Source organism: Carassius auratus, chromosome 17 (genome assembly GCF_003368295.1).
Source record: "Carassius auratus strain Wakin chromosome 17, ASM336829v1, whole genome shotgun sequence".
NCBI classification, from domain to species: Eukaryota; Metazoa; Chordata; class Actinopteri; order Cypriniformes; family Cyprinidae; genus Carassius; species Carassius auratus.
Genome location: NC_039259.1, coordinates 10,957,090 through 10,973,148, shown reverse-complemented (window position 1 = coordinate 10,973,148; position 16,059 = coordinate 10,957,090). Strand labels below are relative to the sequence as shown.

Here is a 16,059-nt window from a genome sequence, read left to right as displayed (position 1 = left end):
TGTTTATACGTCATTTGTCAAACGAGCCAATAACGACGCTGCATTCCGTCAACGACGTTGAGCTCTTTTTGAAAATTTTACTCCATTAACTGAAGAACAGACACAAGAAGGAGAACGTTAGGGTGATCCTAGAGTAACCGTGAGGGGTTCTTGCTTTAGTTCTGGTAAGTTTATGTACTTTTTTGTAGAATATAGTATATATTATTGTTGAGAGTGCGATATGTCTAAAGTCTTTGTCGTTATAAATTTATTTGATGCGTTAAAACAACCGCGTGATGATTTCGTATTGTGTTATAATAGCTGGGTTTATCTATTAATTAAATCAACTTCTTAAAATCTCTCACAACCGTGCCTCTACTTTATTATTATTATTATTATTATTATTATTTATGGAAACGAAAGCAAACGTTTTCATCCTAATGGTCATATTTGCGTACAAGTACAAAACAATTACATGTCCTGATGATAAATATATAACGTTATGTTTATTAATTTTTTATAAGTTATTGTTACAATACAGTTATATACTAGTGGACTCTTGTGACATTAATGCTGTTTGTCAGACCCGTGGTGACAGTTTAATCGATTGTGCTAAAAATAAATTTGAAACCATGCTGTATTCTCCATTCATTAACTGCAGTGAATGCTAAATTTAACAATATTTAACGTTATAATAAATATTTTTTTAGATAGTTGTATCTGATCATGTGAATGAAAAACGCACTAAGAAAACTGAAAAAAAACATTAAATCGTGTGAATACTTCTGAACACACTGAACTGTAATAATAATTTTAAATAATTTGAATTGTGTATATTATTGTATGTGATCAATTGTTATATATATATATATATATATATATATTATATATATATATATATATATACATGGTTTTTTTATATAATTGTATTTTATTTTTTCACTTTTATACTATTTAATGTTGTACATGATTTTATAATGTTTAAGCTGCTGATTGAGGGTTTTTTACAGAACAAATGTCTACTTTATTGCATTTTTCAGAGCATGCCAGAGTGTCTTTGATGAGCAACACCGAATCTTAAGCAAGTATGAGCTGGGCTGTAGAAGAGTGGAAGGATGGCCTTCCTGCAAAGGCCTTACAAAAGATCCAAGAGATTGAAGGGCAACTAGACAAGTTAAAGAAAGAAAGACAGCAGAAACAGTTTCAGCTAGATTCCCTTGAAGCTACATTACAAAAACAGAGGCAAAAGGTCAGTTACCTGAGAAACAATGGAGTAGACTTCCTCTGTTGCATCTTAATAAATGCAGTTAAATTTGCATCATATGTGTATTATATTTCGTTACAGATGGACAGTGAGAAAAGTGAAGCATCTGCCCCTTAAGAGGGAAAATCAGTCTTTGGTAGAATCTTGTGAAAGTCTGGAAAAGTCCAGACAGAAACTTACACATGACATCCAAACAAAGGAGCAACAGGTGAATTATCTGGAGGGTCAACTTAACTCATCCAAGAAGCAGATTGATAGACTAGAACAAGAGGTCAAAAAGTAAGTGGACAATTTTAAATACTGTTGTGCATGTTGTATATATAATAAAAATAAAAACATTTGAATGTATAAGTAAATAATTGAATAACGTTCAGATATTGAAACATATTGTAAACAATATGACTCATCTTGGCCTAATTTGACCTTTTTCATTCAGGTACAAGCATGAATTTGAATGGTCCCAAACTTCACATGCTTCAGAAATTCAACAGTTTAGTACACCACAGAAAACTTTTGCAACCCCTGCAACATCTAATCATTGGCAACAGGGTACGATATAAGTTACAGAAAGAAAAAAAAAAAATGCTGTTCATAATGAATGTGACACATTGTAACACTGTAATAATTGCATCTTCAGATTCAAAAATAAATGACCTACAGGAAAAGTACAATCGAGAGGTTGAGGAGCGGAAAAGGTTGGAAGCTGAAATTAAAGTTATGCATGTAAAAGTAAGTAAAATATTTTTATTTATTATTTATTATTATTATTTATTTATTATTATTATTATTGTGTGTGTGAAAAGAGTTGCTTGTTATTATTTTAATTTACTAAATAGTTAAAATGCACCTCTTTCTTGTAACACTTGAAGCTTCTGAACCAGTCTGTAGTGAGCCATAAAGACATTGCAAGACAGCAGACAGGGTCCTCAATTTTCCCTTGGCAGCAAGACCAAACACACAGTCATCAGTCTCTGACTGTGATGGAGACACCCTCTAGAAGAAGAAACGGACCCTCTGGGATGTCATGGTCTTTCGATGACACGCCAATTAAGCCCCACCAGCAATTCCATCAGGCACTCAAAGTGACACCACTGGATCACAGCAGACAGAACAGCTTAAGAATATAAATCAAGGTTGGTCTGACCCTACAGGTGAATTTATTTTTCATGATGTACATGTAAATATGCTTTTGAGTGATAATCCTTAATATGCCTTAAGGTAACATTTTGTTTCCTTTTTTTTCCTTATGCTACTCAGATCTAAGGTCAAGGGTTTCAGAGTTAGAGCTCCGTCTTCAGGCTCAAGAGAAGGAAATGAAGAATCAGATCAATAAATTCAGTGAAATTCAAAGTCAATTCGAAATGGCCAAGAAAGATCTGGCAGAAAAGGACAAACTCCTCAGCAAGTCCAGAGATGAACTCACAAAGGCTACAGGACAGTATGAGCAGTCAGTTTCTAAGGTATAGGTCAGCTTAATGCATTTGTATTTTGTTATCTTTTAAACTATGTCATATTAAGTTATGTTATATACAGTGGCCCCAGAAAAGTACTTGGAGACCTAAAACACTTAAAATATATAAATGTATTTTGTATAATATTACAAAATATTAAAACCACTTTTTTATTATTATTATTAAAGAAAAGAACATAAGCATCTCAAGGCATAATACAAGTATCAGTCAATTATCGAATTAAGAAAGTGGGGAAAGAAAACACAAACAAGCAAGCATGATAAATGCCCATTTACCTATAAACATATAGACACAATAATATAAACATAAAAATAAGAATCTAAACAAGCAAGAAAAAAAAGGAGAAACACAAAACAAATTTTATCCAGAATCTGCTTTTTCAAAGTATTCCAGAAATGGGTTTCATTCAAATTCCAAATTTAATCTTTGAGGGCAAAAAGTAGATGGCAACTTCCAATTAATTAGTATGAGCCGTCTAGCTAACAGTGTGCAGAATGCAATGTTATCCATCCCAAAAACTGTCAGTTTCGCATTCCCTGGAAGAACCCCAAATAGTGCTGTCAAAGGGTTGGGGTCTGTTGCTGTTGTAAATATTTCTGAGAAACACTTAAAAAAATTCCGCCAAAAAATTAATAACTTAGGGCAGGCCCAAAAAGAATAAAACAGGCTGGCTCCCCAACACAACACAGACAGGTGGGGTCCAACTCCAGAAATATTCTGCTAATTTGTACCCTGGACCAATGAATACGATGCACCACCTTAAATTTAATAAGCCTAAACCCTGTGTCTAGAACTAACCGAAGAGGTGTATTTTTCACTGCTTGTTGCTGGCAGTTGAGATCACTACTGGGTGTTCCCACTGCTGGTTGCTTAGTTACCCCGTAACACTCCACTACAGCAGATGAATCACATGCTTTCCACTGACTTCACTCCCATTGGTTGTCGCTTGCGAAATTAGCTGCTTATTTGCGTAAAGTTGAAAAATTCTAAACTTTTGTCGCTTGACATGCCTACATTCCTTCGCCAATGGTCAGCTCTTCATTGAAAATTAATGGGATTATGTCGCTGTGTGTCACTGGCGGTGTGAACGGGGCTTGATACATGTATGCTGATATAAAACACCTTCCAAAACACCACTAGGAGGAGCAGAGGGGAACTCTGAAAAAGGTTCACAGGCAAAGCTTGGTGCTTGAAAGTAATGAAATAAATATGAACTTGGAAAATAAAAAAATAATACATTGGTCAAACAAAGCAAAATTATTATCTATAAATAGCTGGTCAATTGAAACCAAACCTTGCGACTTTCTAATATTGAAGACCCCATCAAAAAGAGAGGGTGGAAAAGAAATGTTACTGGCAATGGGTGCAGCTTAAGAAAGACTCTGAAGCTGTAGAGCTCTGCGGAACTGAGTCCAAATCCTCAGAGAATGTTTAACAATCAGATTTTTAATCAAGATACTATGAATGGAAGGGATAGAACTGAGCAAAGAAATTAACATGACTGGCAACAACATAGGGACCCTTTTCACAAGACTGTGATACCGCACTTCAGTGGTCATCATCATCATAAATCCTTGAAAGGTTATGTATAGATAGATATATATATATTTTTTTTTAAATGTATGTACTTTTATAACACTATACTTTATATTATATCATCCCTTCATCAAGTTAAAAAAAAACTAGTAATTTCTTATGGTAGAGTGTTTCTATGAGATGGATGGTAAATTTAACATCGTTCTCTCTTCTGACAGCCGACATCAAAGCAATTGAGCAAATGGGAATGCAAAAAAAAAACTATTTGTGGTACTCTCCCATTCACTACTCTAAGATATTACCAAAACTATGACAACTTCCGCTGGTGAGACACCCAGAAATGTGAAAAAGATCCATATCCTCTATTTGCACCCAGCGAGGTTAACACAATTTCAAATCATGTTGCATCCAGTATAATACATTTTTGAAGTTTGTTGCCTAGTTGTAAGTTTGAAAGCTAGGCAGAGCAAAACCTAAAAGCAAACTTTCAGGAAAATTAATTATTTTGAAATATTTTGCTTCAAAGCTTTGATTAGTTATTACAAATAATTGCCACTTGGTTTGGATGTTTAAATATTTGATGTATTATATTTTATGTATAATGTATCAAAATATTCAAATGTTAGGTGTCCACTTATAGAGGCCACTGTACTTATTTTATGTTGTGATTTGGGCATGTGAAATTTAGTGGTTAATCTTTAGTTGATTTGGCTCCTCAGTGTTCATCTCTTGAGATGAAGCTGAAGCAGGTAACAGAGGAGATGAACTGTCAGAGACATAATGCTGAAAGCGTGCATAGATCTTTGGAGCAGAAAATCAAGGACCAGGAGAGAGAGAGTCAAAAGGTCTTGTCTTACTGTCAATTATAATTAATTTAACATATGTTTTATATTTCTGAATGTTGGATGAGTTCAAACTAAAAAATGTTTCCTTTCGCTCATTTCAGGAACTTGCACAACTTCAAAGCTCCCATCAAACTCTTGACCAGCAATTTAACCAGGTGAAAAATAAAATGAGTATGGAAATCCAGCAAGCCAAAAAAGAGTACAATGTTTTGCAGTCAGATATGGATAAGGTAATTTGAAAATTCAGCTATGAATAATGTTTTAGGCATGTTATAAACAACTTGTTTCTGTACATTACATTTTCTCTGTTTTTTTTTTTTTCTCTCTCTCGAGTTACTTAACCCAAACATGCATAATCACAACAAAATGTCACTGGTTTTAAAGGTAACTGCTCTAAAGAATCGACTGGAGAAAGATTTGGAGGAGCTGAAACAGAAACTTCTCAGGTCTGAACAGGCATTGCAGGCCAGTCAAGTGAAGGAGACAGAATTAAAGAAGAAATTTGATGTAAGTTTCATGGGTATCTGTTATATAAGATAAGGTATTAGTTTGCTTGTTTTCAATTAATTATAACAGATTTAATTTATAGAACATGGCAGCATTTGAATGTGTTGTTTCTTCTCATCCTAGGAGTTGCAGAGAGAAAAGAATACTCTCAGTTGTCAGTTAGATCAAGGAATGAAACGAGTCAAACAACTTGAAGAGGAAAAACAAAATACAGAGCAAAACCTTGCCAAAAACCGATCAATGGTGGATGATTTAAAAGGTATGTTTCAAAAGCTTATTAAAAATTTACCAATTAAATGTATTGCAGTATAAAACTTAAAAAACAATGATTTCAAGAAGAATCTATAGAAATACTTCATCTTATAATTTTTTACTTGCTACTTTCAGTTAAGACACAAACCCAGAGTGAAGAACTGACTCAGCTTCGCAAAAAATTGGACCATCAAAGTGTATCATCTGCTCAAGAATTGGAAAATGCCAAGAAAACTCTGGCTGAAACAGAAGCAAAGAATATGAAGAGTCAGGTCGAGTTGCAAAAACTAGTTCATGAAGTTGAACTCAAAGGTAATAAGATTTGTGCTATGGAGAAAGAAAATGAAGAGCTCAAAATGACCTCAAACTCCTGTCAGAAAGAAACTGCTGAGATGAAGAAAGAGTTTGAGGCTCTACTGCAGTGGAAAACTGAAAAGGAACAGTTGATTAATAACACTGAATCCAACCGTGAAGAAATGCTGAGTAAAATTGCAGATCTGGAGAATGATAAAGCCAAACTCAGTAATGCTAATGATGGTCTCCAGAAAACGATGCAGGATTTAGAAAATGAGAAGATTTGCCTATCTGGTCAGATTGATTCACTCAAAGGTGAACTGCTTGTAAAATGTGTGGAGCTGGAGGAAAAAGGTAGAGTATTTGAGGAGCTTCAACAGCAGTTACATGAGACACATCAAAAACATAATAAGGAAATGGACAATTTGAAGCAACAAATCACTCTGATGCAGGAGCAGGTGAGTGAGCTTGAAGCTAAACTGAATCAAGAAACAATTAAGGTGGAAGGATTGGAGAAGGCCCATGGTCAACTCCTTGCTGAATATGAAAGTGCTTGCGACCTGGCTAAATCAAAAGACTCTATTATTGAGATGAACAGAACTGAGATTGACCATCTTCAGGAAACCTTTGCCTTGCGAGAGCAGGAGCTAGAGAAATTTAAAGAGGAGAAAGACTTGTTAGCTAAAGAATGTGAAGGCCTCCTTGTACAAAACAAAGAGCTGGAACAAGAAAAACTGAATGTGGAAACATCCCTGCAGGAGGTACTTGAGAAGATTGCCCTCTTGGAATCAGACCTAAAGTGTCAAAAAGATTTAAATGCAGATATCCAAGGAAAGTATGATGATATTTGTAAAGTCAGAGAAGATCTAGCAGAAAAAGTGTCTTTAGTGGAAGAGAGGGAAAGAGATCTTATTCTTGAAGTTGAATCTCTGCTACAAAAGAATAAGGCATTCTGTTCTCTTGAAGAACAGTTTAATTGTCTTGTTTCTGAGGCAGAAGAAACCCGAAGTTCCCTGGAAAAAGTCAAGGAACTACAAGTTCAGACCGCCACCGAGTTGGAAAATCAGAAGGCAATAGCTGAGACTCTTGCAGAACATATAGAAGAAGAAAAAAGGAAGGCATCAAGCTTAGAGCATGATAATGCACTACTCAAAGTGAAACAACAAGAGGTCGAAAATAAAGCTAATGATCTAGATGATAAGTATGAAAGCCTCCATAAATCCCATGATGTTGTTTGTCAAGAGAAAGAAAATCTTCTTAAACAGGTTTCTGAAATGGCAGGAGCACTTGCTGAAAAAGAAGCTTTGGAAGAAAATGTTGTGTTAATGCAAACTGAGCTTGAAGCCTCAAATAATTTGTCCACCACACTAAAGAATTCACTAGAAAGTCTTCAAAAGCAAGTCAACTCATCTGCAGAGCTGAATTTAAGTCTGGAAATAAAACTACAAAACATTTCTGAAGAAAAAGCATTATTAGAGACAAGTATCAAGAAGCTCACTGAAAGACACAACAAGGAATCTGAAACTCATGTTTCTGAAATTGAAACTCATCTTAAAAAACAAAAGAGTTTAGAGGAGCACATCAGTGTTCTTGAGGCAGAATTACAGAGCAAATGTTTAGAGGCCAGAAATGCTTCAGAGAAACTAGAGGAGGATGCTCTTGAAAAGGCAAAGTTGAAGCAAAATCTTGACTTATCTGTGGACCAGCTCAAGGAGGTCACTGATTCCTTTCAGAAAGTTGCAAAGGAACTTGAAGACTTGAAACAAACTGCATCTCCGCATGAGCAGGAGATAGAAAGTCTCAAAGCTGCTTTAGCAGATTTAAAAAGCCAAGAAGCTTCCAAAACCTGTGAGATTGAAGTTGTGAAAGGAAAACTTCAGGAGGCTCAATCTGAACAAGCTAAAGCGTTCGAGGCACTGAATGAAAAAAACATTAACATGAACAAAATCAAAGTACAGCTTGAAATGTTGCAGATGGATCTTGAAGATAATGAATCCTGCATTAATTCATTTGAAGCACAAGTAGAGGCACTGCAAGGCAACATTAGTGTTCTTGAAACAAAATTAGTTGATAGTGAGGCACAGAAGTCCATCCTACAAGCAGAGATCGAGTCTGTCAAAGAAGACTATGCAAAAAGTGCACTTGAAGTGTCACAGCTATCTGCATGTTTGGGGGAAACACAGAAAGAACAACAATCCAGCTCTGCATTATTTAGTGAGTTGAAGTCTTTACGTGCAGCCCATGAAACACTCAAAATTTCCCTAGAGCAAGAGAATTGTAAGCAGGCAAACCTTGAAGCAATGTATAACAATCTTATGGAACAAAAACTTAAGTTGGAATCCAGTTTTCAGGAATTAAAAGCAGAAGCCCAGAATTCCCGTGATGAAATAGATCAATTAAAGCAGTCAAACGATTCACTGGTATCTCAAATTGCAGAACAGCAAACTTGCATAGAACAACTTCAATCTGAGAAGATTCTTGCAGACACACTGAAAAAAGAACAAACTGGAGATGAGAATGATCAAGATATTTGTGAAATGCCATTTGCTAACACATCTATTTTGCCCTATGAAGAAGATATTGCTGTCCTGGGTATTTCATCACCTGGAGAGCATCTTGATTCGCACAAAGAGGCCCAAACGACATTGTCATCAGATGAGGATGACAAACAAATACTGCTGAAAGAGCAAATGCTAAATAAATCCAGGGAGCTTGAGGAGATGTCTCATGTTCTTAAGGAGACTATCAGAACCATGGAGGAGCAAACTGGAATTAAAATAGAGCAACTCAAATTACAGCATGCTAAAGAGCTCCAGAGGGTGGAGGAGCAAATGCTCAGTTTAAGAAATGAGTTAGAGGCCAAACTTAAAGAAGAAAAGCAAAACACAGAGATCTTGTCCTCACAACTGGAGGCAACCATGCAACAACTTCAGGAATTGGACCTTGCATCATCCTCCTTGCTGGCTACTGAACCCTCCCAGGTAACCTATGTATTTCACAACATAATGTCAGATTATCTCTGTTTTTAATTCAGAGTTTATGAACAAAATCAGTAAAATGACAAAAAAGGAAATTGGTTATGACTGACTGATCTCCGTATTTTTACAATAGCACCAATACAAAATAAATGAGAAAATGAAAATTTGCTGCATTTTGAAAATGTTTAAAGCACTGCTTTTTTCTGATTTTTCTTCATTTGTATTCATATTTATTCACCATCTTAAACAGGAAATGGAAAAAACGACACATGAAGCACAAGAGAACATACTGCATCAACCTGAACAGTCAGACTCCACACTAGGTATTAGCCCAGAAAGTGAAACATCACTTGTGGAACTTGAAACACTTAAGAAAACTCTTACAAAGCGAGAAGCAGAGCTTGTTCATTTGCAGTCCCAGTTTGAAGTCTTGGAATCGGAAATGGCAGCTAGAAAAGATTTTTGCTTGAACTTGGAGGGAAAAATTCGTGAAATTGAAGTAGAAAAGACAAATGGAACAGATAAGTTGACGTCCATTACACAAGAAAACAAGAAACTGAACAACCACATTGGAGAGTTGACTGAAGAGATTGATACACTTAGACTACAGTTGCAGACCTCCAAATGCCAGCTCTCAGATATTATGGAGATGATGGAAAGCTTAGAGATGGCAAAAGGTGAGTGGAATGAGAAATTTTTCCAGAATGAGAGTGAACTAAAAAGAGTGCGTTCAGAGAAGGCCAATTTAGAGAAGCACATCCTGTCCATGGAGGCTGACATAGAAGAGATACAAGAACAGAAGCAGAAGCAAGCAGCAGAGCTTGAAGCTGCAAGGAGGACAAATTGCAGCCTTGAACAACAGCTTAATATAACTATGGCAGAAGGTGGGCGACTTAAAGAAGAGCTTATTTTGTGTGCTGATGAAAGGGAAAGTGAAAATCTCTCCTTAATGAAGTGGAAAGAAAAAGCTGAGCTTCTGGAGAAGAGAGAAACCGATACACGAGAACTTATAAAAGAGCTAGAAGAGGACATTAGGATTGGGAAGAGAAAAAATGAGGTGACAGTTAACCAAATTGATGTTCTGCTGAAAGAAAAAGAGCAACTCATTCAACGGTTTCAAAATCTTGAGAATGCAGTGGCTCTTTTGAGTGAAGACAAAAAAAATCTGCTAAGTGAATTGAATGGTTTAAAGAGCAATGAGAATTCTACTTCAAGAGAGTCTGAAAACATGTCTTCCAAAATCCATTCACTTGAGCATGAGAATATCAGGCTGTCCCAATCACTTGAATCATCCCTTTTGGAGAAAGGTGAAATAGCTTCTAGGTTGATTTCTACTCAGGAGGAGGTAGCTCAGATGAGACAGGGCATTGAAAAACTGAAGGTACGAATTGAATCTGATGAACGGAAAAAGAACCACATGAGTCAGCTGCTCAAAGCTGCCCAGAGGAAGGCAGATGTTCTTCAGGACACCATTGAAAAGCTCGAGAGAGATAAAGAACTTTCTGACCAAAATCTTGAGGATGCCATTCTTCAAGCTGAGACTGCCAAAGAAGAGCTTGAGGAAGTACAGGCTGAAACACAAGAGCTTACCAAGAAAATTGAAGAGATGGTCAGTGAGCTTAAAGGTCTCAAGGAGGAGAAGTATAAACTTGAGCAAGAACTTCAACAAAAGAACTACCTAATTGATGAATTGCAGTTGTCCAACCAAGCAGCTACTGAAAAGCTTAAATCTGTGGAAGAGGCAACAGTAAACCAGCAACAAATAATTGAGGACTTCCATTTAAAAGTTGATGCCATGGAGGAGGAACTTCAGCAGTGTCGAACAGAAGTAGAATCGAAAGAACAAAAAGCACAGGATTTGACCACTCAGTTGCTGTCTTTGCAATCAGAAAACAAAGAGTTTTCCCAAAGAGTCCTTGAATATGAAAGGCTTCAAGCAGATCTTCGTTCATCCAACCAGTTGCTCTTGAAAGACTTTGAAAACAAGCAGCAGGAGCTTAGCAAAGAAAACGCACGACTTCAGTCACAAATAGATGAGCTGCAGGCACTATCTTCAATTCAAGAAGAGCGAGATGAATTGAAAAAGGACAAGGTTGAGTTGCAGTCTACTATTGCACAGTTGGAGGAGATGGCACAGATGCAGTCTACCAAAATAGAGGTACTGCAGACAAGTATAACTTCTCTGGAGAATAATATCCAGCATCTGGAGAGCCAACTTGATGCTATGAAGCTCATGAACTCAGAAGTAACAGAAAAGGTATTTTTTTTGTCATCTTTAATTGTTCTTATTTTGTTCTTGGTTTTTATTTCACATATATTAATTAATTCATATTCCTTTTCAGTTAAATGCACTACATGAGAGCAGTTTGCACCTCCAGACACAACATCAGCAACAACTGTGTGAGGAAAGGGAAAAACAGAATGCTTTGGAGGTTAATCAAAATATATTGACTTGTCAACTGCAGGAGTCTCAAAAACAAATCATGACATACAAGGTATGAATTCTCCTTTACCGTGTTTTACTGTCTTTATGAATGTTCAGTCTCTACTTACACACCATTTTTGTGCATTCCAGCTCAGCATAGAAGCACTGACAGCAGAAAAAGATGGCTTACAGAAAAATGTATCTGAAATTCAGGAAAGTCATGATGTTCAGATAAAGGAAAACAACAGGAGGCATGAGGAGAACCTGAAACATGTACAGCAGCAGGTGAGCAGATGTAGCACTGCAACAATGTGCTTTTTATAAGTAGGACTGTATGTTATGGTAAAAATGCATAATAATAAGAATTAAAACTTTTATATTTTAAAATAGAAATAGAAAAGTGATATCTTGAACTGTAATAATATTTACAGTATTTCTGATCTAGTTCTTATGTTTTTTCTCTACAGAATGAGATGGAGCTTAATAAACTGAAGGAAGAAAGTATGGCGGTTGAAGAAAAGGCTGCACGGTATCTATCAGACCTCAATAGCTTCAAGTCTCAAAATGCAGATGTGGACTCTACCTTCAAGGAGTTACAAAACAAATTAGAATTTTGTGAAAAAGAAAAGGTATTGTTCTTCCTGTTACTGTAATATATAAGAAGTATTTTACAACTCTATTCAATGTTTAAGTTTTAGTCAAATAATTAACCGTCATATTTATTGGTCTGTCCCTGTAGGCAGAGTTAGACTCAAAGGTTGTGCGCTTGTCCAAAGAGAAGGACAGTGCTATGAGTAAGATCAATTTGTGGATGAAGTCGTGCAAACAGCTGGAGAGTGAGAAGCAGGCACTTCAGGAAGAACTTCAGCAGCAGGGACAACAGATAGCAGCACTGCAGGCCTCACAGAAGCAAGGTATGAACAAAACACAAGATAAGCACTTGGTCAAATATAGTAAACTATATAGCAACTTGCATTGGAATGTCACCATACAAGTTGAAAGTTTTAGACAAAGAAAATAATAATTAAAATAAATACATTTCTCTGGAAATCTTGTTACCAGGTGATGCCGGCAGTAATGACGACCTGCAAAAAGAACTACAGGAGCTGAGGGAAGCTCTGGAGGAAAAGAGCTGTGAAGCGGATGAGAGCATGGACCGATACTGCAGCCTCATGGTCAAAGTTCACAAGCTGGAAGAGACCAATGAAAGCCTCAAGAACCAGCTCAAGCAGTTGAGCACCCAGACAAAGACCCCCAAGACCAGGAGGTCCCTCAGGTCTGAAAAAACTGACCTGGAGAACAGTAAACCAGTGGAAGACAAAACAAACGTGCCAGCAGGAAAGAGACCGAGAGCAGCAGATGACACTCCTAACAAAGCACAGGAAGCCTTGCACAGCATCACCAAGAGACTGAAAGCTGCGGCTGCCACACCTAAAGCCACACTAGATGTAGACGATGAGGATTTCAGACCAGAGGGTTTGCCTGAACTTGTTCAGAAAGGTGAGAGGTTATCGCGATTTGTCATTCGCTGTAGTCCACATCAAGGGTACATTCATAGTTGTTCTCAGTAAAGCTTTCAAAATGAAAGGGATGTGTTAATGATAGCTATTTTTACACATCTACATCACGTCCTTCTGTACAGGTTTTGCAGATATTCCAGTTGGAGAGATGAGTCCATTCATCGTTCGCAGAACCACAGTGCAGCGCTGCAGCCCTCGTTTGGCCGCCCGAGTGGCTGCACTTTCAGCAGAGCAGCCTGTGCAAATCTCAAAACAGACAGCAGAGGGCAGAACTTTAAAACCTGTGAGTAGAACTGCCTCTATTTCCTGTAACTACATCTTTAAAGTAAATAATGAAGAAACTTTTTTCAATATAAACTTCTCCTTCCTTCAAATTGATGATGATAGTATTGATTCCAATACCAATGTCTGTGTGATATTAAAAACTGTATATATAAATCTTCCAATGGCGATATTCCATTGTGCATAAGCAAAAAGGAAGATCTAATATTTGCTATTTTATGATGATGTTCATTATAGGGCACAGATGGGCCCTGTATAATTAATATTATTATTATTATTATCTCACAGACACACATTTATTTCAGGTTAAACATTTTCATATAATTTGAGATTTTAATATTATTTAACTACATATACAATATTTTTTACGTTATATATTTTAAGTTACGTTTTTAAGTGAATTGTAATACCATGGTGGTTTCATGCAATGTGTCAAACATTGGCAAAATGTTCAATACTGTATTTGCAATTTACAGGTTTGGAAAAATACAAGCAATTTGCAGCCAACAGTATTGGCAGTACAGTAATAACAAACTGTAAGAGCAGACCAGAATAATTACAGAGCTAGAAGTGTTTTAAGTTATTGTAAGAACAAAAATGAGGGAATACCATTAAAAATGCATTGTGTAGATGAAAACATTTAGTCATTCTTCAACCATGGGAGGGCTTCACAGACCCTCAGAAAGGTTAATGCAGTCTGTAGTTAACTAATTTACCGCTCTTAAAATTACTGACTATGAATGCATTTCCAAATGAAACTCTGCATGACATTTCAGATTAAATGAAAAGAAGTTAAGTGCTCCAAAGCATTAAAGCTCTCCTGTCAGCTTTTGACTTCATTCAAAGTTCTAATAATCGAGTCATCTTACCCCAGGTCACCATTTCCTAGAGATTTTGCCAGTTATTCTTTAAGATTTGAAGAGGAGTCAGGACCACATGCTGTAGAGTAACTTTTATGCCCCAGAAATACAATTCACCACTTTAATACCCGACTCTCGATGTAGTTAAGCTTTTATGAAGGCTGAAGTTCTGCATTCCTGCATGACCACACAAATTAACTGTTATTGTCATTTATATTTTTGTTTATACAAAAATAGAATATAGGAAGCAAGAATATAAGTTACAGCGAGGTACTTGTAATTGAATAGCGTTACAATATAAGTGAATCTATTGGCCATGCTTTTTAAACATTGCATAAACATTTCTGCGCAGAAAACCTCAAACGACTGGCCCTTAGTTCCAAAGCAAGTGTTTCAACATAAGTTAGTTTTTCTAGAATTGGCAGACCTATTTAATTTATAATAAAAGCTGAAGTTCTTAATGAACTGCTAAGCTTCAAGTGAAACAGATGCGAGCCTTTGGCAAGGTGCATGGGGAGGATGAGCAAACCATTAGTCAGCTTGCTGCACAGCCAGGTTTCAATTACTATTGAGCACTCATTCTTCTCCTTAAATTACATGCTGGGTGTATAGGTTTGGAGAGGAGAGAATATAGATTGATTGATTGCAAGAATTTATATTTATCTATTTGCATTTGTCCACATCTTGACACTTCGCCGGAGAAGTGTAAAGTACGAGTTGTTTTGAACATTGATATTGCCGCTGGGTATTCTTGGCAGCACAACACTGCTCGCTCCTGACATCATGCTCATGTACTTTCTGGTCCAGGTGCCTAAGGCGATCCAGAGCAATGCGGCTGTATTATCTCCACTCACCAACAGTCCACGGGAAAACAGCTGTGAAAGCCCAGTGCCTGCTATAGAGCAGAAAATTAGCAGGCGCTCTCGCAGCTTCAAAAAGACCCCAGAGAAAAAAGAATGGGTCAGTGCCTCCCCAAAACAGAACGACAACTGCCAAGTTCAGTGATAAGTGGGATGCCATGTGAATTTCCCATTTTTAATTTTTTTTTTTTAAATGCTATATTTTTCTGAATGTTTATGCACTGGCTTTTTACCTTTTGTAAATATTTTTCAAGAGCAGCTGTATCATATGTATTTTGTTTCTGTTACATTTCTGATTTCTTATCTTGTATCTCATTTGTCTTTCTTTTTCACTGTTTCAAAATGATTTATGTTTTATCCTTAATCCAGAATAGCTGTATCATTTCATTGTATATATTCTATTGACCTGTTTTTTTTATCCTTTTGAGTTGTTTCCTTTTCTTTTTAGAAATATTACAACTAATCACTCCATTTTACCATGTCATTGCTTTTTCTTACTACTTTACTAAAGTTCACTCTGCCTTACAAATATGTTTGTTTGTGTGCTTCTGTTCTCTGTAAGTGGCCATTTGGCTGTTTACTCATACACAAGAATTGCAACAGACTTTATTGTTAAGGAATGATAAATTACAGCCCGAGAGCATTAAGCTGTATAATATAGAGAGATTTATATGCAGACTGTCTAATACAGATGTCTACTTTTATTGGACACATAATGAGCAGGCATCTAATTCTCAATCATTTCAGGTTTTGACTCAATATAGGTCTGCCCAGTAAATCAATACCTCTGCTTTTATACTCCGTCTGAAAATCTCCCCTGAGGTTTGGATAAGGTCTAATTCAGAGCATTTGGGGAGAAAATCCAGACTTGTTAAACTATCGAATGATAGAATGCACAACGAGTGTTTCATCATGACTATTTTTCAAATTTTTTCGCTGAAATGTATCCTTTTTATTAATGCCAATCCATGTTGCGTTAACTGAC

General features: G+C 36.4%; 1 protein-coding gene across 1 annotated transcript; it reads left to right on the top strand.

Moving 5' to 3' along the window:
• Nucleotides 1–1,066: 1,066 nt before the first annotated feature.
• LOC113117249 (centromere protein F-like) lies at nucleotides 1,067–15,603 on the top strand. The gene is given in 21 exon segments (XM_026285787.1): nucleotides 1,067–1,228; nucleotides 1,325–1,354; nucleotides 1,356–1,522; nucleotides 1,680–1,792; nucleotides 1,881–1,972; nucleotides 2,113–2,308; nucleotides 2,311–2,376; nucleotides 2,501–2,703; nucleotides 4,971–5,096; nucleotides 5,198–5,326; nucleotides 5,481–5,603; nucleotides 5,727–5,862; nucleotides 5,991–9,130; nucleotides 9,378–11,384; nucleotides 11,470–11,622; nucleotides 11,703–11,837; nucleotides 12,020–12,181; nucleotides 12,292–12,466; nucleotides 12,615–13,052; nucleotides 13,195–13,355; nucleotides 15,022–15,603. Coding segments are annotated over 21 exon segments (8,112 nt in total). The 3' UTR covers nucleotides 15,220–15,603.
• The last annotated feature ends 456 nt before the right edge of the window (nucleotides 15,604–16,059 follow it).